The 22,540-nt window shown below is 54.9% G+C and overlaps 8 protein-coding genes across 8 annotated transcripts; 5 read left to right on the top strand and 3 right to left on the bottom strand.

Moving 5' to 3' along the window:
• The first annotated feature begins 181 nt into the window (after positions 1 to 181).
• On the top strand, positions 182 to 2,200 carry EI97DRAFT_432494 (uncharacterized protein). Its single transcript, XM_033798174.1, has 2 exons — positions 182 to 613; positions 879 to 2,200. The coding sequence occupies exons 1-2, from the start codon at positions 400 to 402 to the stop codon at positions 2,057 to 2,059; spliced, it is 1,395 nt and encodes a 464-aa protein (XP_033655174.1). The 5' UTR covers positions 182 to 399; the 3' UTR covers positions 2,060 to 2,200.
• Positions 2,201 to 2,441: 241 nt separating this feature from the next.
• Positions 2,442 to 3,392, bottom strand: EI97DRAFT_374834 (S-adenosyl-L-methionine-dependent methyltransferase; the record flags this gene model as incomplete). The annotated part of the gene is made up of 2 exons (XM_033795473.1): positions 2,442 to 3,101; positions 3,168 to 3,392. 2 exons carry the CDS (start codon positions 3,390 to 3,392, stop codon positions 2,442 to 2,444), a joined length of 885 nt encoding a protein of 294 aa, XP_033655173.1.
• On the bottom strand, positions 3,168 to 4,837 carry EI97DRAFT_396574 (uncharacterized protein). The gene is made up of 2 exons (XM_033796342.1): positions 4,214 to 4,837; positions 3,168 to 4,159 (listed from the first exon to the last, which is right to left on the bottom strand). Exons 1-2 carry the CDS (start codon positions 4,643 to 4,645, stop codon positions 3,665 to 3,667), a joined length of 927 nt encoding a protein of 308 aa, XP_033655172.1. The 5' UTR covers positions 4,646 to 4,837; the 3' UTR covers positions 3,168 to 3,664.
• EI97DRAFT_396570 (uncharacterized protein) lies at positions 4,708 to 8,780 on the top strand. The gene is made up of 8 exons (XM_033796341.1): positions 4,708 to 5,349; positions 5,471 to 5,586; positions 5,661 to 5,679; positions 5,728 to 5,762; positions 5,871 to 5,964; positions 7,230 to 7,438; positions 8,166 to 8,306; positions 8,551 to 8,780. Exons 1-8 carry the CDS (start codon positions 4,851 to 4,853, stop codon positions 8,659 to 8,661), a joined length of 1,224 nt encoding a protein of 407 aa, XP_033655171.1. The 5' UTR covers positions 4,708 to 4,850; the 3' UTR covers positions 8,662 to 8,780.
• Positions 8,781 to 9,345: 565 nt separating this feature from the next.
• On the bottom strand, positions 9,346 to 10,108 carry EI97DRAFT_299654 (uncharacterized protein). The gene has a single exon (XM_033794519.1). The coding sequence runs from the start codon at positions 9,963 to 9,965 to the stop codon at positions 9,489 to 9,491; it is 477 nt and encodes a 158-aa protein (XP_033655170.1). The 5' UTR covers positions 9,966 to 10,108; the 3' UTR covers positions 9,346 to 9,488.
• EI97DRAFT_299651 (uncharacterized protein) lies at positions 10,108 to 10,885 on the top strand. Its single transcript, XM_033794518.1, has one exon. It carries the CDS (start codon positions 10,251 to 10,253, stop codon positions 10,761 to 10,763), a length of 513 nt encoding a protein of 170 aa, XP_033655169.1. The 5' UTR covers positions 10,108 to 10,250; the 3' UTR covers positions 10,764 to 10,885.
• Positions 10,886 to 11,460: 575 nt separating this feature from the next.
• EI97DRAFT_299657 (uncharacterized protein) lies at positions 11,461 to 11,918 on the top strand. The gene has a single exon (XM_033794520.1). The coding sequence runs from the start codon at positions 11,568 to 11,570 to the stop codon at positions 11,820 to 11,822; it is 255 nt and encodes an 84-aa protein (XP_033655168.1). The 5' UTR covers positions 11,461 to 11,567; the 3' UTR covers positions 11,823 to 11,918.
• A 2,210-nt stretch (positions 11,919 to 14,128) lies between these two features.
• EI97DRAFT_432485 (uncharacterized protein) lies at positions 14,129 to 14,689 on the top strand. Its single transcript, XM_033798173.1, has one exon. The coding sequence runs from the start codon at positions 14,364 to 14,366 to the stop codon at positions 14,592 to 14,594; it is 231 nt and encodes a 76-aa protein (XP_033655167.1). The 5' UTR covers positions 14,129 to 14,363; the 3' UTR covers positions 14,595 to 14,689.
• Positions 14,690 to 22,540: the final 7,851 nt, after the last annotated feature.

Genomic DNA, 22,540 nt, shown 5'->3' with positions numbered 1-22,540 from the left:
GCACGTGGCTACCGGGCGGTCATCAATCGCTGCACCGCCACATCCCGATCCCGCACCCGCGTCATTTCGTGCAGCGCAGCCATCCATGCTAGCCTCCTGATGGTAAGCGCCATCTGCGATCGGCACTTGGCGGCGGACCGAGAAAGCTTGTCTAAGTGTCGATCTTTCCATCCCATCCCACATCACATTGTACACAGTGTTACCACCCAATCGTTACTTCTACCATCCATCATACGGCAAAATGCCTGACTTGTCCTGACTTCCCGAGATGCCCGGCTTCCCCGTGATCTTCCATTTCTCTTTTGCTCGGCTCAGTTCGCGATGAAGGTAATAATGGCCGTCACGGTTCAGACTCATCGTGAGTAAGCGCTTTCCAAACTACATACGGCGGCGAACGACATGGCGCCACCAATGAGGAAGCTCTATGCCTTCGGTTTCAACCTTGGAGAGCCTGGAGAGAATGCCCTCTTTCCGAAGGTGCCTTGGAGTAGCGCTGTAGATGAAGCCATTGGCAGGGGTGATAAGGGCAAGGACTACATTGTTGATGAACCGAGACTTCTAGCATGCGCGCTGCATGTAGAGGTGTTGTCCTGTTCATGGTGCGATTCTTTAGGTGTGTATTCCTCCTGTGATCTGGCTAAGTGCCCCCGGCAGCGTCCGGTGTTTGGCGAATTGGCTTGTTTCCCAAGATAGGCTTGCCGGGAAACTAGGAGGGGTTGACCAGGGGCAGAAACTCTCTCGAAGAGTGCATTTCACGGAGCACCAAATTTCGGTGCTGCAACTGCAACCTATCTACTTTGCAGGAAGCATACCACGGCGTGGTATTCCCGGTTTAGAGATCTTCTGTTGGATAGCGCAGCTAACATTCTCTTTCACAGTCGCTATCAATGCTACAACATCTGCTCAAGGTTCCACATTCCATTATAGCGGCATGGGCCTCTCTCCTTCCCAATCCCGCTACTTGATATCCCAACCTGTATTGAGATCCGACTCTATGCGAGATGTCAAGGTGTTCGCTGACGCGATGGGTCGTGGCATACAAGGCTTTCTTCTGAACCGCATCTCGGATGTTCCTCTGGACTCTGGCTTTGAACCTCCTTCTCTAGCGGACTGCACGACACTGACGGTTTTCATTCCCCTTCATGAGGCCAAAAAGAGCGAAGATGACTATATTACCGTAACGCTGCGACCCGGCCTGCGCATCGAACATGTAGCCATTGGCGCGGAAGGACGCACCACATTCACGACAGCTGAGCCAGGACCCGGACTCAAAGGGAGCTCTCCGCACATCCATCGATATATCCGGACAGTAGCAAATCCGAGCCAGTTGTTAGACTGGGCAAAACGGCATCAGATAGACGCATCTCCAGACTGTGTATCCACCGATAGTCACAAGTCATGCAAAGAACAATGCAGCCCCTTCCCCGACCCCCTAGCGACCCTCATCTCCAACCACACCACCATAACCCTCCTCACGACAACCGGCCAAGTCTACAGCTTCTTCCCGGATCCGCGCTTCCCCCGGTGTCTCGGCCGACCGTGCGACCCCTTCCACTCTCCTTCAGACACCCCAACTCCGATTCCCTATCTCTCCGAAACCCGCATCGTCAAAATTGCGACTGGTGGCTATATGACCGCTGCCATAAGCGTGGACGGGGAGTTCTTCATATGGGGCCAGGCGGGTCCGGGGATGGAGGAATTAGCCGTTCTCAGAGGAACGGAACAGTATCAGGAAGTGGAAGAGCAGGATGAGTTCGTCAAGCTTGTTCATCTAGCCATCGACGGTCATCCTGCACGGGCTACACACGTTGCCGTTGGAAGTGGCCATGTCCTCGTCGCGGCAGAGGCAGATGTCCAAGAGACAGGCAAGGTGCTGAGAGCCGTGTTTGCGGCCGGAAATGCGGAGTACGGACAACTGGGGATAGGCAGGAAGCGCAAGTTTGTCGATAATTTCGTCGAAGTGCCGGATTTCAGGGGGTGTAAGGTGGTGGATTTGGCGGCGGCGGGTTGGGCGAGTTGGGTGCTTGTTGAGGCGGAGGAGGAGTTGGGACGGAGATGACAGTGATGGAACCAGGTGGTTGCACGCGTGGTCTTGTGCATGACTTGTGCATGGGGTCGTCTGAACTGGCCTTCTGAATGGGGTTATTCTGAATCGGGTCTGCTGAAGTAGGGTTTTTTGAACAAAACGTTTTGGAATTTCAAGAATCCGGCTTGAGTGAGTTCTCCATCTCAGTGTAGGAAAGACTCGAAGTCTCTGCTCGCTAAACCAGGGTGAGCTTTATGGGCTTTACAGGATTTGATTGTTCACATCACGGTCCATCTCAGCCCTTTCGAATCCAATGCATTCTCTATATTCTACATAGCATTACGACACTGCCTCATGGAAGTCACTAGTGTCTCTTCTCCACTACTGATATAGACGTCTGGAATGCTTCCCGCAATCAAAGTTCATCCTTCCCGTCACCGGGATTCCTCCCCTTCGCAAACATAATCGTCCTCAACATCTTCTTCCCAAAATCCACAAACACCTTCTCCGGCATAACCCGCACATCGATATCCACGAAGCCAGCGTTGGCGAGGAAATCTTTCACCTCCTGGATGGAGAAGGCGGTCACGACGATGGAATCCATCGTGTGTTTCTTTATATCTCCTTTGGCGGCAGTGGTGTCGGGAGCGTGTTCATGACCATGACCATGGTGATGGCCATGGCCGTTTGCATGATGACGGCGTATATGACTATAATGATCCCCTTCGCTTCCCTCGACGACGTTGCCGTCATCATCAATGAGCATGTCGCCGCCCGTCAAGAAATCCGTCAACACCAGCACACCTCCAGGGCGGAGTCTCTTTCTTAAACGCTCCGCAGCATACGCCGCGTCTTCGAAATGATGGAATGCCAAGCCCCCGGTGACGATGTCGAAGTTAAAGAATTCCGGAGTAGAAAGGGACACAGGATTGGGGTCCGATTTGTCGAGCAGGCTGCCAACGACGGCGCGGATGGGGTGGCGAGGGTTGAGGGAGGCGTTCGTTGTGTTGTAAGAAGATACCGTTAGTGGGGAGATGTCGATTCCGACGGTGTCAGTTACGTAGGGGTGCAGGGCCTGTTTATATGTCAACGTCATTCCATCCTCAAACAGAGGGAGGATGATTGGACAAGAGTTACATACACGCGACAAAACACCGTCTCCGCAGGCGTAATCTAGGTGGCGGATGTTTCTATCTGGAGCATTTGTTTTGGTGTGTGAGAGACCAACCCAGTCGATGTGAGACTGAAGGAAGTTGGTGACTTTGTCATTGATCCCCGCGATCCACTGGGCCTTGATGGGATCTTGTCGTATGGTCTGGCTCATGTTATCGAAGAAGGCACGGTTTGCGTCGGCGACGGACGTCATGTTGGTGCGTTTGATTGTTGTGGGAAGTCGGTGATTGTGATGGTAAGGAGCGAGGCAGTGGTTGTTATGGAAGCTACAGTATGATGGTAGAGTTCGGGAGGGATTCCGACGTTGATATAGTGGCTTTGGAGACTTTCGATTTCCATCGCGCACTTAGGAGTCGCAAAGGTTCCGAGGTGGTGGAAAAGTCGCCGCTCGGAGACATAACTTGACCACGCTAAATATGGTCCCTTTCAGGCCATCCCAGGGCGGTAATATAGTGCGGAAATTGTTCAAAACATTCCTATGGCCCCAAAATCTTCCGCCTCTTTCTGTGACTCAGAATGGGTTGAAGGAGGTTGTTGCCGTAATTGTTGCCGCCGCGCCAGACCCTCCTCCCTTTTGCGCCGCCTCCTAGCATCTGCGTCCTCCCATTCCGGTGTAAAATTTGGTTTATTGTCTACTTCTTTCTGCGCATATTGTTCCAGTAAGGCCTTTTGGAAGCGATTAATCCTCTCCTGGTTGACCCGGAAACGTGAGTTCGCGATGTTTACCAGATTGCGGAGACAGGCCTCAGAGACCATAGCGTAATTCTGGCCTTCGAAATCTTGAAAGCCGATGATGGAGTCGAAAGAGTACCCTGTTGACCGGACGGCGACCATAGGGTTCACATCTCCAGCTTTGGATGCACCTAGACTTACAGCTCCACTCTCGCGGAAACCTGCGCTGAGAGCTGCTGTGAGCACACGGTGTGAGTCTTCCAAGGATGCAGTCAATATATGAAGAATCTGGTAGGGCATTAGCGATGTGTTGCAGAGTCACCATGGGCGAACTGAATTCACCATCGGCTCGAATTTGAGATGAATATAGCTGTTAGACTCAGTTGGGCTCTCTTGGTCAATAGCCGGCGGTCTCATTTCAAACATGGACATAAAGCTTGACTGCGGCCAATCTTGCGGTATCTCAATGGTGTTGTGTGAGACATATAGCCAGGAGCCATGGCCTTTTCCACCGAGCCCAGCTCGAGAGGTTGCACTGTCCCGCTCGCCCACGGAATCATTATTTTGCCCGGTTCTGCCGCCGTCACAGAATACGCTCACCCTGCCTGAACAGCTACTGGTTGTCACCAGTCCAGGTACACGATTGATATCTCCAATCAATGGGCGAATCAACTCATCAACCGAGCCTTTGGGTGACAGGTCATGGTAGTCCTGTTCGGGGGTTCGGAGCGATTCCAGAATTCTTTGCTTCTTACCTTCAAAGCGTGACTGCATGGTGTGCTGCGTTTAGCAAAGGGCTGATTTGGTAATGTGCAGATGTGATGGCTGGGAGGAAATTGTGGGATTGTGGCGCAGGCGCAGGCTGTGGCGGTAGGCTCGTGCACAGCTGCCTCAACCTCTCAAAAGCTCATTGTCTTCTTCGACACATTCGGGTTGCTCAACACGCAAAACATCGGTCAAGTCGTCTCTATATCTTGAAATGCCTCGAAAGTCACTCAAGGTTGTACCTGCCCCGAGGAACTCCTCTAAGAGGGCTGCACCAGAAAAACCTGCACCTACGCGCCAGTCAAAAAGGGCAAGGGCGACGCCAGCGAAACTTTCCTACAAGGAGCTCGAGTCTGACGATGATGTCACGGATGCAGGTGCGAAATCAGAGGAAAAGCTAACTGAATCCATCGCCTCGGATTATGAAGAGCAAGGAAACGGAGACGACTCGTCTGAACCTGAAGAGGAGGAGCAAAGCAGCGACGAAGATGCAAAGCCGACGAAAGTCACGCCCAGACGTCGTCCAGAGCAAGATAGCGATGCAGATCTGTGGAAGCCCGGTGCAAAGCTTGCTCCTGGAACCCAGGTGATCATCAAGAAGCCGAAAGCAAGAGAGGCAGGGGAGACTCCGTATGAGGATCACACGATACATCCAAACACGATGCTTTTCCTCAAAGACCTGGCTGCGAACAATGAACGAAAATGGCTAAGAGGTATATATGCTATCATCCGACGTACAGACTCATCATAGTTCCTTCCCAGCGGCGGCTTTTCCTTTTCTAACTGAGTCAATTGAACGCAAGGGGGAAGCTAGAGCTAATAATACGGGTGCAGTGCATGACCCGGACTATCGTGCTGCGTTGAATGATTTCACCACGTTTCTCGAAGTACTGTCAGAAAAGGTCGCTGAAGCGGATGACACGATTCCAGAGCTTCCAATCAAGGACATTGTGAGTATCACGCCAGCTGTTACGGCTTGTTTGAGGAGATTGCATTGGCAACAAGTAACTGATTTTACGTTCAGATATTTCGTATCTACAGAGGTGGGTAGTAACGAACCCGAAAGGTGCCAGACCTGATCAACCCTGCAGATGTTCGTTTCTCGAAGGATCAAACTCCATACAAGGTAGGCAAGTTCGAACTCCCGCGTTCCGCTGAGCAGTCCGGAGTCTGAGGCCAGACGAACTTTGCTGCATAATACATGTGTGGGCGCAGAAGGCTGACGCAGGTGCAGACGTATTTTTCTGCCGCCTGGAGTCGCACCGGCCGAAAAGGTCCCTATGCAGCTTATTACGTCCAGATCAAACCCGAGGGTGGGAGTTTCGTAGGTAAGTCTCGTTCCTCTTTTCGTTTGCTTCCTGTTTCGCTGCACATACCCTGGATTTTCGGCTAGACAGAGTCGTGGCGATGGTGTGAACTCCGACGGAGCGGCCAGCCGCTACAGAGATGTGTTGACTGTGTTGTGCGGGCACCCACTGCAACAAACGGAGTCTGTGACCCTCAATTGCTCTGTCAGTGGGCAAACCGGTAAGCTCCCCGCCGGGAGAGAGTTTCAACTTCTCACCAGCCTTTGGGGCGAAGATCGTTCGGGAGTATGCAGGTCTCCCTCTCAGGTCGCAATCGATGGCCTCACATTCGTCCACGATACCGCAGCCGAAGCTGAGCTCTCGCATGATGCCTGGCGTTGCGCTTGAAGAGAATGGCGGGATCGTTCAGAGTTTACTGGATATCACGGCAGTCAGGCTCATCATCCTTGAAGTCATCATGACTCCTTGCCCGGGAACCCCCTGGATGACGCCGGGCAGTGTAGGCCAACGCAATGTCGCTCTACAAGCCGCTTTGTACCACACGCGAGTCCCAGGGCCAGAAGAACTTGCGCCAGGCGCTGGACGAGTCTCGCAACTCAACAGCGATATATCACCGCTATCTAGCGCAGGGCTTATTAGGGATCCATGGCACCAGTCCTGTCAGAAAACCTGCTCCCTGTACAATCCGTCTTACCGACTGAAGAACCAAGGCCCCCAGTCTAGCAGCACTCGTTCCATATTGGCGCTGCTGTGCCCTCGTCGAGGGTTGTAGCATTCACGGGAGGGGTTATGAGGGGCTTATGCTTTCACATCCCTGGCTCCTGTTGAGAACCTTCCCTTTGCCGGATTGCTGATGTGCAGCTGCTGCCGTTCACGGCTCAAGGCTCTCACCCTTCCACCTCTTCGCCTCGCACTAACGGTGGCGCTGCCGAGTAGTGTTCGATTATTGATTTTTGGGAACCAGTCTCCAGGCTTCCTCTGGGGCAATCACTGATCAGGGTTGTTGAACTGCAAGACGGGCGGACGGCTGGGGGGATCCGTCATGTCCCGCCGAAATACCGCCGTTCTGTTGCCCCTTTCCCGCAAGGGGGCCATCGTACTCCTCGTCCGTCTGGAGTCTTCCCGCTTCATCTCCGGGGAGCACCACTACCGACTGTGTACATGCGTTCTCCGTCATCTGATTTGTCTACCAAATAATGCTTGCCAACAGCTCCTTGATGCTGCGCTGCGCTGGCTGCTGCTGCTGCTCAGTTTCGTTGATGTAATGTGGCTGACCCCTGGTGAAGGTGGCGGGCTCTGGTGCCCCGACGCTCGGCCTCTGAGTTTGCTTCGACGCGACATTGATCGCAAGCCTCACAAGATCAAGGCCGTCTTGACCAACTCCGCCATCCGCAAGGACTTCTTGGGAGGCGTGGCGGACGACGCAAAGCAGGCGGTCAGGGCCTTTGTTAATCTGCCGGAGAACAAATCCAACGCGCTGAAGAAGAACCCTAAGGTAGGTTTCCCTCTCCCACAGACTAACTTCACCCTGTTTCATTCCCAGGGGTATAACCTCATGTACCGCAAGGTCGTTGATGCCTTGCTCCCTCGTTGCAGTCGAAAGACGCTGGCGCGGCAGACTGCCAGCCGGCGTTGTCACCACTGCCATTGCGGCAATGGCAGCGTGATACCGCTACATTTCATGGACTCGGCATCACAAGGCCAGTGTGTGTATGTCGCGCTGCGAGGCAGAGGATGAACACGTCACCGCAGCTGCAACCTCCAGCAAAGTGAAAGGGGCGGCAAGCAAAAGCGCCATTCAACCTTGCATGCAGTCAGGCAAACATCCAGGCTGGTCCTTGTGGCAGTCATATGCGGGAGCCCCCATGGTTTCGAGCTGGCAGAGCTGCTTCTCTACGCGCCGTTCTATAGTTGGGCAGCAGCAGGGCAAGTTGGACGGCACGTCAAGTTGCGGCACAGTCTGCTGGCGTGGGTGTTGGGCCAACGTATGAGAAGGAAGCAACCACACCGATCTGCAAGCAACAGACGGGGGACACCCTTATGCACCCGTACTTCTGTTCTTCTTACGGGCGCTAGAGTCGGGCCAGTGGTTTCCCATGAAGTTGACCATGCGGTCATTTTTGCTGAGGCATTTTCACTGGCTGTACTATGCCGCTTGGGATTACTATTAGACAGCACGCACAACGGTGTTTGAGTGGAAGGGTTCGCTGACAGATGACCAGGGGTACGACAAAGAGCACGCCGATATTGAACTGCTCCGGCTGAAGAACTTCACCTTGGGTACGAAATTATCCGACGATGAGGTGGTGGGAAGCCGGGGCCTAGAGCGCATTGCTGGATTGATTGCCAGCATGGTTCCATTTGTGAGTCGTCGTCTCTCGAGTCTCGACGGTGTCGTATGACTGCGATGGATGCATAGCACCCTCGCCGTGGCAGCAGAGGGCCTAGAAGCGGCTGTCGCCGAACGGAAGCATTGCAGCTGAGCGAAGGGATCCACCCGCGTCGCAACTGTGAAGGCGGGCCTGGAGGCGCATCGCTTCCTTCAGATAGTTTACGCCGACACATGCTAGTAGGGAGCGAGGCCGAGTGCTAACGTGATTTCCACAGATCACCTACCTGAACAGCATCGTGATGCCGGACGAGGCGGAGTCGAGTGGATCGAGTGAGCAGGAAAGCGGCGGCGATGACAGCGCGGAGGAAGATGGCGGCGATGCATGACAACTGGATGTGTGCGGGCATGAATGACTGGCTGGGAATGTCGACCGGTTGGGAGCGGAATGCTGGTCTGCGGCGTGGCTTATCGACGTGGAGTGTATCCAAGTGAATGCTGTAATTACAAGTCATTCGCGTCTCAGTGCCTTGGGATATTTGCCGCAGTCCATGACGGCCTGGTCTCGCTTCGCTGCTTCATCCGCCATGCCCGTCTATTTGCTGTGTACAGTACTTCTGAGCTGGCGAGATGGGGGTACGATACTGAAGGGGAAGAGAAGTGTTGGTGCGAGCAGTTGTCAGAGAGGGGTGTGTTGCCAAGCCGAGCGCGTATTGGACAAGCGCGCCAGGCGTGGGTGGCAGCCAATAAACGCTGTCGGAAGCGCGCCCTGTCCCGAAAGTTGCATTGGACCCGCTTTTCAGCTGTTTAGCTCCGCATAGCTTTTCGGTCACGGGACTTCCAAGAAGAACAGGGATTTAAGAACCTTGGAAGGGGGGCGGCAGGGATCCTTGGCACCATTGGCGACAAGGTTGCAGTCGCGACTCAGACAAGACCCCGGTCCGCTCCTTCCTTCCTTTCAAACAGCAACAGCGGCCCGCAGCTGCGCTGGCGAGGCGCCATCCGTTCCATCTTTCGTCACACAGCACAGCGGGGCCGCCCACCGCCCACCGCCCACCAGTTGACCGCCCACTGCCCACCCTCACCTCCCCCATCCCCTCCATCTTCTTTCACCCCTCTTCCCCCCGGGCGAGACCAACACGAACCGCTCTCGTCAGCAGCTTCACCGCACCGCAACATTATTATTATTGTCTGCGACGGGCTCAATCCTCCTTGTTTACGCCCCAGCTGGCTTCTTCGTCTCTCTCAGCTCGCCCATCCGTCCCTCTGTTCGGCTATTTTGCCGAGTCGTCGATTTTTCCGAGGAAACGCCTGCCGCACACACAAAAATGGACACCCTGGCCAGTGGCCCGTCGCGGGCCGTGGCGCACGATGTCCTTTCCAGACGCATGGGTTCCTTTGTGCTCAGACTCACTCCTCCCTCCCTTTCCCGCCGCAACCCCTGAGGCCCACTTCTGTGTGTGCCATCCTCCATGGCGACGACTGTGACACACACCACCAGGGCACGAGGCCGAGTTCGCATTACGGCGAGGCATCTTGTTTTGCCTGCTGTCGGAGTGCCGGGAAGGCACAGCCAACCCATCCTTCCATAAGAGCAGTCTCTCCCACCTCTCATCGTGCGAGATACCCACGCGCATTCTGTGACACCGATGGAGATCGCAGCGGCGTCAACGGCGACGGCTTGATTTGGCATCTGCGGTTACGGCGCACATACACTTTCGACTGTGCCGTCACATAGCATGACTTCGTCACCGGCCTTGCTCACCGCGACTTGCAAATTGCCGTGCATTGCGCATGGCACTCTCTGCACCATTCAATATTACATATCACAGTCCGGAGTAATCACCGCGCTTAGCTGCGTCCGTCGCCCAGTGGCCTTGCTTCCGATCCTCCTTGGAGATGCGAGAATTATTAGGATGGGATATCCTGTCTGCAACATTTCGACACCCTCGTCGGTCCACCCCAGAACCACGCCTCCATGTCTTCCAACGAAAGAGAGGGGCGCTCCTGCGACGACGGAATTGCTTGCATGGAGGTGAGGCGGGCGTTGCGGCGTCGTCCCCTATCTGGCAGCCCAATGCGGCACCAACCCCAGAGAGCGGTGGAAGAGCCGTCACAAGACTCACCACAGCCGCGTCCTCCCTGCGATGATAATGATAGTAATAATATCATAACATGGCAGCCCTCACACACCCATGCGCGATCGGTGAGTTGGTTCGTCTCTTCTGTCGCTCGCCCTGGACGGACGATGCAGCCTAAAGCCGCACGGCGGGTCACACATGGGTCTCCATGGATGCTCCGCCTGCATCTGCGACCAGCGTTCTCGATTGCGGATGGCTGTTCCAAGGTTGCGACGAGTGACACACCACGACTGTTTGATCGGTCTACGAGAAAGGCTCGTGTTCCAAGACGACATTCGTATCGCCTCGAGCAACTCCCTTGCACTCTTGCTGCCGTCGACTTGTCCGCATGTGCGGGGCCCCAGCATTAAAAAAGCCGGCGTGTCACACAACAGGCTTCGTTAATCTAACCCTGCCCCGATGAGGCAATGGCTAACGACAAGCTCGTTTTGCTTCGTGCCGGCCCGTGATCTCGTGCCACATGGTGCGGGCTTCATCGACTAGTTCCCGGACTCGCCATGCGCAGAACCACAAAACGCCAGCGCCCTGGTCGTATTGTATCGTCGTAGCACAATCCATCGACAGCTACGCCCGCCTCGATGTGGGAGTGGTGTCATGGATTCGGCGGCTCCGGCACCAGGACGTGAAGGGACTCCTCCCCAAGCTAGTACGGGGCTCTGTGGTAACACGGTGCCGACGATGAGAGACCAGCAACGCGACCGAGTGCTGACAGTCTGGAACCATTGCCCGCAATCTCATCGGTGGGCGCATCGTACAGTAGCGCTGGGGTTTCGAGCCGTTTCCAACCGCCGTAAGCCTCTGATGCAACCGAACTGGCAAAATGCGGTGTGGATGCCGTGTAGATGCCGTGTGGATGCGGTGTGGCCATCCACATCAAATCGCAACCATGGACAACAATACGCGGAAGGCTGCACAGAGAGCGAGGTCGATGCAATCTAGGGATATACGAGGGCAAGGCGGCGAATACGACAGCTGTACAGGGGCTGACCGGTGGCCGTCTTGTCTTGTGACTTTTCGAGCGGCCTGATATCCATTCTCTACTACTGCCTAGGCGACTGCAGCTGACGATGGTTGATTGATTTATCCGCCGAGGCCGTCAAGGGAAAAAAGTGAGCATGTAGAGGCACCGTTGTACTCAGAGGCATCATTAGAACATGTCGTGTACTTGGATAAGAGCAACGGGCGTTGAACGGGGCGATTCGGAGAAGGGAGAAGATTGCATGCAACGGTCAGCCTACTCGGAGCTGACGACTACCCGGAGCTCTAAATCTGGGGCAACCTTGTCTCTGAGGGGACACAGAGTCAACGGGTCAGCAAACCGTTCGAAGGGGCTCCTCGTCCCCTGGCGATTTAGTCTTGTGCTACGTAGAAGGCCCCTCTCGCGAATGCCACGAGGGTTGGCAATATGAGCAATATCAGGTCTCAGGCCTGCTGCAAACAAAGTAGTCTGGGCTACGGACCGTCTTACCAGAGATTGCTACAAGGCGCAGGCGAAGCATTGTTGGAAGGGTAGCCAAGGCGCCCTGTACTCGGTATGCAGAGATGTGTTGCCTCTGGGCCGGCGCAACGGCGGACAGAAAGACGGCGTGCAACGGACGGCCATGTCCAGGCATCGTTGGTCTTCTCTGCGGTGGGCCCTGCTCGTTGCTGACAGCAGAAGTCAGCGTTGTGTGCTGATGGAGCGCCAAAAGGAGTGGGCTGACGCAGGCAAAACTGGCGAGTCACGCATGGTACAGTGTCGGGGCGCCGCACGTCGGGCGGTAGTGCAGATGGATGGCCGGCCCAACGAAGTTTGGCACGAAGATGTACTGGATTTCAGGGACATTTCGAGGCAAACACGGTGCCCAGGGCGCACCTCTTCGCCCATGGAGAAGTCTGCGGAGCGGAGCGGTGGTTAGGGTAAGAAGGGAGGGAGGAGGGAGATGGGCGTGCGGGCCAGCAGCAGGGCAGTCGCGGCGGACCACGGACGGACGGGATTGGGCAGCGGCTTCTGCGCCAGAGGTGCGCCAGCCAGCGCGCGGCAACAGCGGCCCAGCCCTTCCCCGTCACGGCCGGCTGGGACGACGCCTCCCCCCCACCGGCTACAACCCACGGCCGAGGATGTGGGAATCATGATGAGCCAGCCCATGTTTCTGTTGGCACAGCGAGCATCACAAGTATGTTTTTTCTTTTTCATTAGCAGAGAGGCCCCACCGCCTAGCCCATGACGGCTGCTTCTGGATAATGATGATTGTCATGGCCATCAAACACACCAGGGCACCCGGACACGGTCGGCAGGTAGAGTTAGTATGTGCTGTGTACGGAGTACAATCTGCACGAGTATGTGCAGGTTTTCCAGCAGGCGGTCACGTTGCACTCAACAGCTGCATGCACATAGCTGCCATGTTGCAGACGCACATGTACCCACAAGCACATGCAGCGGATGCGGCGCAGACCAGTCTCTCTCTCTTTTCCCCCACCCCCGCTGAGGTCTTGAGGCTCTCTGCGCTGGCGACAGATGGGCCCTTTCCATCACAGTACTGCGGGCATGCGGCACAGGGGCGCAAAGATTCCGGGGTTGCAGGGAATTGTCGCGCCATGTACGGAGTACCTATGTAAGTGTTATGAAGGGGCATGGGAAGATGATTACACCAGACATTGCTCTTTGGGTTGTTTCTTGCTGTTCTCATGGGACACGAGACTCGAGAGGAGAGAGACATGGGAGAGCAGCCAGTCGACGGGTTGCAGCAGATGGCCATGTGGCATTGCGGCTGGTCCCGTTCTTGGCGGCCATGCCAACGGAGCGAAAATCAAACCAAAATAAGGAGCCTCGGTACGGCGAAACACGGCGTGCTGGAGCGGGGCGCTATGCCGGTTGCGGGTCAAAAGTTGCTGCAACGTCAAGTCACTAACGGTATGCGGTGCTAGTGGCTATGGGCCGCCTTGACCGGCCCGCAAGTTGGGTGGGGTGGCTGGGTGAAAGTGAAAGCATCAGTGATTGTTGCTGCCCCACACCCTTGTCGCATCTCACCCGGGGCCGTTTTGCAGGGGTTATCCCAGCAAGGCGCTTCGGATTCAGGAATCCTGGGTGCAGCTGGAGGCAAAGTGGGTTCCAGCGGCCCTTGGTCCTCTTTCCTGACTCTTTTCCCTGGCCTTCCCCGGGGTCTTCCTGTTACCCCTTGGCCTGCGTGCCATGGATGGGGCTGCAGGTGGCCTTGCAGGTGGCCTTTGCTCTTTTCCTCTCCCTCCCTTGCTCGCCCCGTTCCCGTTGCCGCAACTGGTCAACACTAGTGCCAAATGCTGCCTGTCCTCCTTTCCGCGTGTTGCTCTGCTCTGACGCTGGCTTGGCCGCTGCTGGCTCTGCTCTGCTCCCCAAATATCAGCCAGGCCCTCTGCCGCGCTGCGTCCCCCTCTTTCTCTTTCTTCCCACTCTCGGCCACTCCCTCCCTCCCTCCCTCCCTTCTGCCCGCCTCGCCTCCTGTCTGCCGGGACACCCTACCATCCCCCGACCGCCTTCCATTTCCGTGAAATCCTCCACACCCACCACCTCTTGCTCACCCTCTCTTCAACCTCCTCTTCTTCCTTTTGCCTTCTTCTCTCTCTCTCTCTCTCTCTCTCTCTCCATCTCACCTGCAGCCGTTCCTTGCGGGCCGTTGACGAGTGTCCAACACCATGACGCTCTTCAGACGAGGAGATGGGGACCCCCCGTACCCCCCCTACTGGCAACCTCCCACGGACCAACGCCCTCCCAACGGATCATACAACGCCGACCGTGATCGCCCGACTCAAGTAAGTCTTATCCGTTCTTGTTGGGCGTGGCCCTCTACTGTGTACTCAATTCACCTTCATAACCATGGCCCGCTGACTTCTTCTCGCAGCCCAACCCCAACCCCAACAGTCATCTTCCTCCTCCTCCCCCTCCTCCTCCTCCTCCACCGCCGTCAAACCCTCAAGATCCCTCTCGTCCTCCAATGCCTCATCAATATCGCACCGAGCCGCCTCCTGGCAGCTCTTATTACCCGCCCGAATGGCGCACCGTCTCCGTCGCTCCCCCCCACCCCAACGATGCTTATAGGACCCCTCCGCAAACGGGTGCTAATGTGCCCACCCCTCTGTATGCACACCAGCCACCGGCACCACGACAGCGTACAGCCATTGCTTGCCGGTATTGCCGGAGGAGAAAGGTACACAAAATGGCTTGATTCTGTGTCGGTCAAGCCGAGGCTAACAAACACCACCTTAGATCCGCTGTTCGGGCTTCGAGAACACCGAAGACGGTCGATGCAGCAACTGCGTGCGCTTCAATCAGGATTGCATCTTCACGCCTGTCTCTGCCCAGACCCAGGCTTTCGTCCCAGCCCACACGGTTTGGCGCGGTGTCGGTGAACCCCCGCCCCTCTATGGTGCCTACGGCCAGCCGATTCCACATAATCACCCTCAGGCTTACCAAGGTCCCCCACCACCGCCTCCGCCGCCTGGCCCGCAGCCCTACGCCCATAGTCCTGCGGCTCATCCGCCAGCTCCCTACCCTCCTCCAACGCATCCATACCCTGCACACCCACCGGCTGCGTATGACGACCGCGATCACGACCCACACGGCAAGAGAAGACGCAATCAGGAGCCTCATGCGGCCACAGCACCTCCGCCCATGTCGGGTCAACCCGGTCGTGCCACGCCAGGCCCTGCTTACCACTACCAGCAACCTCCGCTTTCGGCTGGCCCTCGAGGCTCCGTCTATGCACCAGCTCAACCGCCCTACTACAGCAATGGACCGCCTCGTCGACCGTCCCCATCGAATCCGCCAACCGCATATCCTTACTCCCCATCCACGGCATCGGAGCGCCGGGACACGCCAGGAAGCGGTAGTAACAGTTCCTACTATGGCGTCCCTGCGCAGCCTGCACCTCCGGCCCCGTCCTCGGTCACCCACGCACCGACGACGCAGGCACCGGCTCCGCCTCGCGCCGAGGGGCCTACACCACCCCCGCCGGCGCCACCGGCTCCGCCTGCGAGCAGGGGTGGCATGCGCATCAACGACCTTGTCAGTGACAGTGGTCCGGCGAGGAATCCGACGGATTCCAATATGCTGGATAGACTCAATAAGCGTCCGTAGGAGGAGGATTCGAGAGCATGATGATTTGCAGGAGAGAGCAGAAATGATTCGCGGGAGAGAGAGGCCTTTCCGTGCTGGAGATGGTAAGGAGGTGGCTTGCAGGACGAAGAATGGAAATGGTATCTCGGCGACAGGGCCACTAATCTCCGAGGCTACTTGGGCCTGACTCGGGTTCTTTCACGACTTCCCTTGGTTATTTCGCGCACGAGATCGATCCCACCTCGGTGTGCAGTATATCCGCCCTTGTGGTTCAGTGTTCTCTGCGAGAACGTCGAAAACAAGGGCGGATGGCTTTCCTGTCTTTATTGCTATTGATTGCCGCTCCTCCCTTTTCTCTTTTCCCTTGTCCTTTCCTTTTTCTATTTCCTCTCTCCCTCTGGCTCTTCGGCTACTTGTTTTCTGCACCCATCTTTTTCGTCCATGGGTAAGGAATGGCCAATCCAAGGCCAGCCTTGACGGCGGTGGGATTTGGTGGGCGGCTACCTCGTTCCACTTTTCTCGCGCTCTGCTCTGCTGTTTCATTTCGGCCGGCTTTCTGCTGTTAATTACCACCACTGCGAAAGAGTACATTGGGCGGTGCACTGGGAGGTCTATGTGTCGAACCATACCTAGTTCGTTTGGGGAGGCTATCTGCTTGTATTGGAGTTTCGCGCCTTGGATGCGCTGGGGAACCGAGTGGAGGGGAGGGGGGCGGGGCGGAATGCTTTTGCTTTTTGCTTTTTGTTTTTTGTATTGCACGGGGGGAGTGTTAATTTCCGCGTCTGGCGCCTCGACAAAGGGAGAGGGAGGAGAAGCGAGGAGCTGCACTGCATTTGCACGGCAGAGGAGAGGCGCGGTAGTAGATACTTAGGAAACAGTGCGAGAGGGAGAATTAAATCTATTGAAAAGGGGAAATTTGTACTTTTTGTGTCGGTGATGTATTCGAAGACTTGTATAGAACCTGGGCAAGGAGGCTGTGTGCTACCGAAGCCTTTTGACTTTGCAACTGCAAATCATTCCGCAACGGTGCGACATAATGGGTAATCCAAGGGGAGAAGGAAGTGAGAGACCCCTTATGGCTGAGTCATGTGCTTGGTTGAAGATGGGCGAACATCTTGTTCACTCTATCGAAAGAATGGACAAGGAGCACAATCACTCTTTTTACAAGAAGATTAACCCTTTCTGCTACCATTGCACTTTTTGTTGTTGGAAATGTCGGATTGAGAAGATGAAGGATTTGAATCTCGTGGAAATGTCAAATTACGATTAAGTGGTTGCTGTCTGTGTGTCCTTTGCGTATTCCCTCCTGTCTCTTGTCCTCTTCTTCCCTTCCCTTTCCTTTTCCTCTTTTCATTTTTCCTTCCATCCAACCACTCATTATTTAATTCTCCTTCCTGTCATCAACCTGTAATTTTCTACGTTTCCTTTCCTCTGTCTTTCCTTTCCCTGAAGGGCACAGCGCCACAGCGCCACTCCTTCCAACCCCCTTCTCTCTCCCTATCCTCCATGCACTGTTCATCCACCCATTCCCCCCCCAGTGCCATCCCCTCCAGGCTCAAATGCCCACGTATCCAACTCCCCCACCCCCTCTTTTGCCACCCGGTTTCCCGGGGCCCAGAAATGACGGACCTCGGACCCAACCTCCAACCCACCGACACGTAGATCCCAATTCTTATTGTCATGCCTTGTTGGTTCCGCACCGACGGAAATCTCGATTGCCACCCGCTATAAAAAAATGGAGAGTGACGATGATGAGGGCATCTACCCCTCAACCCACCCATCAATCGGTCGGCAGCGGACCTATTCGCACACCCTTCCCGATCCAGATCTCACCATTGAAAAAAATCGCGAGAGGCCCACCCTTCCGACTCGAAATCCCCATCCTATCATCGGCAAGTGTTCTACCACAGTAGGTGAATGCCGACGCCGTCGGAGCTTAGAGCATATCAGCCAGCATACAGTACGGAGCAGCAGAAGAGGACTACCACACCCCTCAAAGGTAGTCGATACCGCTCCCCCTTACCTTTCGACAGGCTTCATTCGCACGGGTTCCTTCTAGTTCTGCCCCTCAATCTTCTCCACCTTGTCGTTCCTCGGTCCTGTCCCCACCCGTTAGTGTACCCCGCAGTTGGCGGCCGTTTATGCCGACCCTATGGTCATGTTCATCCTGCTTCTTCGGTTCCATTTCATATGCTCTCTTCATGACGCCTTACTGTCGTATTCGCTAGTCTGCCCTCCATGGTCCGCTTTGCCTCCCTTGCGGCCCGCTTTCCAACAAGGATTGATTTATCCGCACGATGTGTGACAGTATTCCCATTGAGCTGGAGATCTCGTCCGCTTCTCACATGATGGTCGTGACGGGCCAGAACACGTATCGTGATAGAACTGTACTCTAGTCCCCTCTCGCCGCCTATCGTCCATTCGCGGAAGAGTACCTTAGTCGGACCGTTCCGCGTTACCCTTTCCTTTCCCCGTCTCTTTCTGATGTCTCCATCGTATCCACATGCAAACAGTGCCGAGTAGCACCAACGCTACCAAGGAATCCAGCCTCGTTCGACTCTTCCGCCGTACATATAGTCGGACAGAAATGCAATGCATCGCTGCGTGTCCCAACCACTTCTTCTTACATCCAATCGTCTGATGTTCAAGTCGGCGACGTCTGCGATCCATGACGTTATACTCCCGTAACTAGCGTTACCCGCCCGCGCGCGCCGGACCGCTAACCGCTAGGTTTGAAAAGCTTCGGGCCTGATTGGCGCTGTCTTGTCGAGCATCTACGATAGCCTTTGGAAGAGCGTACTTTGTCAGCCCTGGGGAATGTGTTATTAGCTGCGGGAGCATGCAGTGGATCATATCATAAACTCCAGACCCGAGGTATAACACAGGATGAGCAGGAAAATGAAGGTCCCTCATGATTCGCGAGTACAGATGGCGCGACCGTTCTGTAACTACATTAGAGATTCGGAATAGTTTTCCGAGCATCTGATATCTCGCGGTTCTCGAGGGCCAAGTGGCGGTAAATGACGCTGATACCGCTAGAGGATGCTGTGTAGAAAGGTTGCCCATAGTGTAAACGGGCTTGTGTGTACTTGGTGTGTACTTGGAAATTCTAGACACGTACCCAAGTCGACGAGTTTTTGAACGAAAAAAGACGCCATGATAGCACGTAGCTAACATCCGCAAAGACGGAGCAGACCACGACGAGACGAGATTAGATACTAGTCATTGACGACATGCGGGGTTCAACAACCATCGGGCGGCCAGCGGTGCTTCTGCTCAGCTGTACAAGCGTTCGCTGGTACGTGAAGGGCTGTCGGACACGGAATATGAATGATATAGCCTCAGCTAGATCTGGTAGTGCAGTAATCAACTTCGTGCGTAAAGGCATATAGTGGAAAGAGGGGTGTGCCAGCCAGCTCCACTGGCATCCAAGCTTGGAGAGATATTGAATCTGCAATGCAGATCCTTTGAGTCACTGAGGTCTCCAAGTGGCCTAGTGGAGGGATCGTTGAGGTGGGTGGGGTGTATGTCGGTGAAGGTAATGCCTGCTCACATCGAAGCAGCCATGGAATGCGCTTAGCTGGGAGAGTTGAGTCCTTGCATACATGTAGCGGAAGAAGCCGCAAGACAAACCATCTCTATCAACGCTGAGACTATCAGTCCAACATCTTCCGATGTTCAACTGTCCCAAAAATGGTGATCGAGTGGACTAACAGCAGGTCGCATAAATGAGCCATGTGCCTAAGCAAGCCCCTCATTGCTAAACATAGCCTCTCGGAAGAGTAACCTTCCGGGGTAATGGTTAACCATAGTGCTGTGTGCACATTGCTTGTGATGAATTCCGTCTGTAAGGCGCTGATGTAACCGTAGTGATGTATACTTGGGTGAGACGCCGGAGAAGAATGGTGTAGGAGCCGATGGGAAAATGCCTCTGGCTTGTCACGCGAGCAGAACAGCGCTGCAGCCCTCGCGTTAGCTGCGAAGGGGATCGACTTGACGTAGACGAGAAGCGAGGTTTGAGGGAGTGAATCCCGAGCCAAAGATTCGGAACAAGTCCGCGCGAACGAAGATCCAGGCAAGGCGATTCTGGTACATGACTGGTAAAGGCTGCTCAGATGGACCTAAGGCTCGGCCAAACCGATATGGAAATCATATCGACCAGCTGGTTCGTGTGCTTAGTGCTGCATCGGTTGAGGCCGCACATGCCGCTCGGTCGGCACGTAAGGTGCAGGAGTAGCACTCCGCGGTTACTGCCTCCTAATGGCGCCTTATCGGACCTTCCTGCGATGACATTACACAGTATCACTGTGAAATCTGCAACTAGTCGCAGACTGGCTCCGCTCTAGGCCAACCCACACCCTGTGCAGCAAACAGCAATGGATGCTGGAAGGAGGCTGGATTTGATCAAGTCCAATCTGAGATGTCACTCCGGTTTCCAGCATTGAGCACATTCTCCAAGCTCGTGGGGTACAAATCGACGAGTAGAGTTCCAGGGACCGGCCCGAAAGCGCTCTAATCAAGACGAACATGCCTGAGACACCATGGTCTGTCCTCGTTCATGAAAGCCGATTATGGATAGCGTAGGCGTCGCATGCCAATATGGATGCCTTCGATCCTTCAATTAGATACCAGGCTGGATTCGGGCATACCAACATTGATCGTTAGCCAACCCGGGAAGACGAGAAACATGGGCGATACTTGCCGACGGCAGTACTGAAACCCTTGAGAAGCGCCGGTAGTGATAGGCCCCGCTGCAGTTTGGCTTGACAGCGCCGGCGCTCTGCTTGCCTTGTTCTCACCGGTGTCCGCGGCTACAAGTAACATGCTAACATGCTTTTAGCACGAGAAAATGCCGTAGGTAAACTATCCCACTGTATAGCCGGGATATGAAAGTTTAAAGAGCATGGCTCTTCGAGGCCATGCTAGAATAAGACTCCGCCTCACGAGGTTGCCGATATGAGCGTCTATAATTGAAACAAACGGGTGCGGGGAGAGGCATTGTGCGTACACGCGAACCGAAAGATTTTGACGCAAATGGCCACTCATAGGGGGAGGTGTAACGGACACAGAGACACCTAGAGCTTATACGAACCTAAACCGGACTGTAAGCCATCCTACATGTTGAACCCAAGAGAACGGCGGGGAAGACATGGCCGTTCCTGAAAGGCGTAAACGTTACCTCTAGCTTCTCTGCACCAGTTCAAAACACATTGCATATTGTTGGCAAGTATGTCGCCCTTGATGGTTCCTCAATTCGCAGGTATAGTGATCAGTGGAAGTTCTGTTGGGGACAGCCTCGACGTCTGGATAGCAGGCGGACGACGGCAGGGGATCTGACGTTGCCGCATTGCCAGTAAGCGGCAATTCTCCTAGTAGACTGATAATTGAGAGACGTCTATGGGCTGATGAATTGAGACAAAGTGCTGTGGTTTGTTGAATCCTGGACGTTGAAGGAAGCAGGAGGGTTAGGGCGACGTGCTAGGCTACTCTTAGCTAAGAAAGATGATTTAGCAGCATAGCCACATCTCGCTGCGCCACTCCTTCTCCTTCTCCCTAGCCACAGCTGAAGCCGGGAGTGAATTGGGACCTGACTCAAAGCCCGAAGCCTGCAACGTGAGGTATCTGAAAAGCAGAGCTTGCAAGAAGCCTGAACGCGAGATAACAGTAAAGATATATCGCCAATCGCGAATTAATGGCTTCATGGGTATGCCACCCTTAACATTCTAAGTTCGTAAATTACACCTTGTGTAAGGGAACCAACAGACACCTACATGGCATCTCCGCTCTCACAAAATATATGCTAGCTGTTTCCAGAACGCCGCGCTTGAAACCGTATGTATGCATCAATGTCATCCCGTTTCGAAACCGAAGACCCTGTGAAATTCAAACCAACCTCGTCCAGTCATTAAACCAATATCAACACCCATCCCGCAACTCCAATCATTGCGGACTCGAGCCACATATCCAGCCCTCCTCTAACAGACCCAGCATCTCCCTTCTTACTGCTGATCCCGATACCGCTGGCAATAAAGTTGCCAGGATCCCGCGAACTCGTCGTTGTCGTCGAGCTCGATGATGAAGACTGCGTAGTACTCGCGCTATTGCTCGCAGGTGTTTTCGGAATGGAGCTGGTCTTGCCGTTTATCACAAGGGCAGTGCCCTTCGAATCAAGGGAATAAGTCGTGCCCGAGATGGTGATAGCTTGGCCCGGTTTGAGTGTTGTCCCTTCGCCCAACACATATTCTGTTGTCCCGTCTCGGACTGTAGCAGAGTAGGTTTTGCCGTCAATTGTGAGAGCTGGTGCAGCAGTCACCAGTGGCTGGCCAAGCGTTGATGTGACGCCGTTGATTACGACGACTGAACCAGAAGCAGACGCTGGCATGGACAATGTGGTGCCAGAAACGGTGATTACACCTCCCGGGGTCAGGGTCTGGCCAGGCGCCAGAACGAATGCCGTTGTCCCGTCGACAACCGAAGCTGTCACTGACTGAGGACCTAGCGTAATAACTGGAAGACCGGCCCCGGTGAGGATCGACGTGACTCCGTTCATTACGATAGTAGAGCCCGAGCCATCTTGAGGCATACTGAGTGTAGTACCGTCAACTATCACGACGCCGCCTGGGGTTAAAGTTTGACCATTCCCGAGCACAAACTGTGTTGTTCCTCCTATCACTGTTGCCGAGACGGTCTGCCCGTTGACAGTGAGGGCAGGCGCTCCTGTAGCAAATGGGGCATTCCCCAGTGTTTGTGTAACTCCGTTTACCACAGCAATAGTACCGCTCGGACCCAAACTAAGAGTACTCCCATCGACTGTAATTGGAGGTCCACCGGGAGTAAGCGTTTGCGTCCCAACAACGAACTGCCCCTGAGGATTCGCGGTTAGTGTATTCTGGCCCACAGTGAGTACTGGAGGCCCCGTGGGCGCTGGGTTGGTGACCGCAATTGTGCTTCCATCCACCACAATACGGCCTCCGTTCCCTTGGCTAGGCACAATCACTTGGACGCCGTTGATGGTAGCAGTTTGCCCTGGGGTGAGAGCTTCCGAGCCGACTACAA

The sequence above is a fragment of the Westerdykella ornata genome, assembly GCF_010094085.1.
Source record: "Westerdykella ornata strain CBS 379.55 unplaced genomic scaffold EI97scaffold_7, whole genome shotgun sequence".
Lineage (NCBI taxonomy): Eukaryota > Fungi > Ascomycota > Dothideomycetes > Pleosporales > Sporormiaceae > Westerdykella > Westerdykella ornata.
The sequence above is the reverse complement of the archived record's forward strand: the minus strand, read 5'-3'. Positions and strand labels throughout refer to the sequence as shown.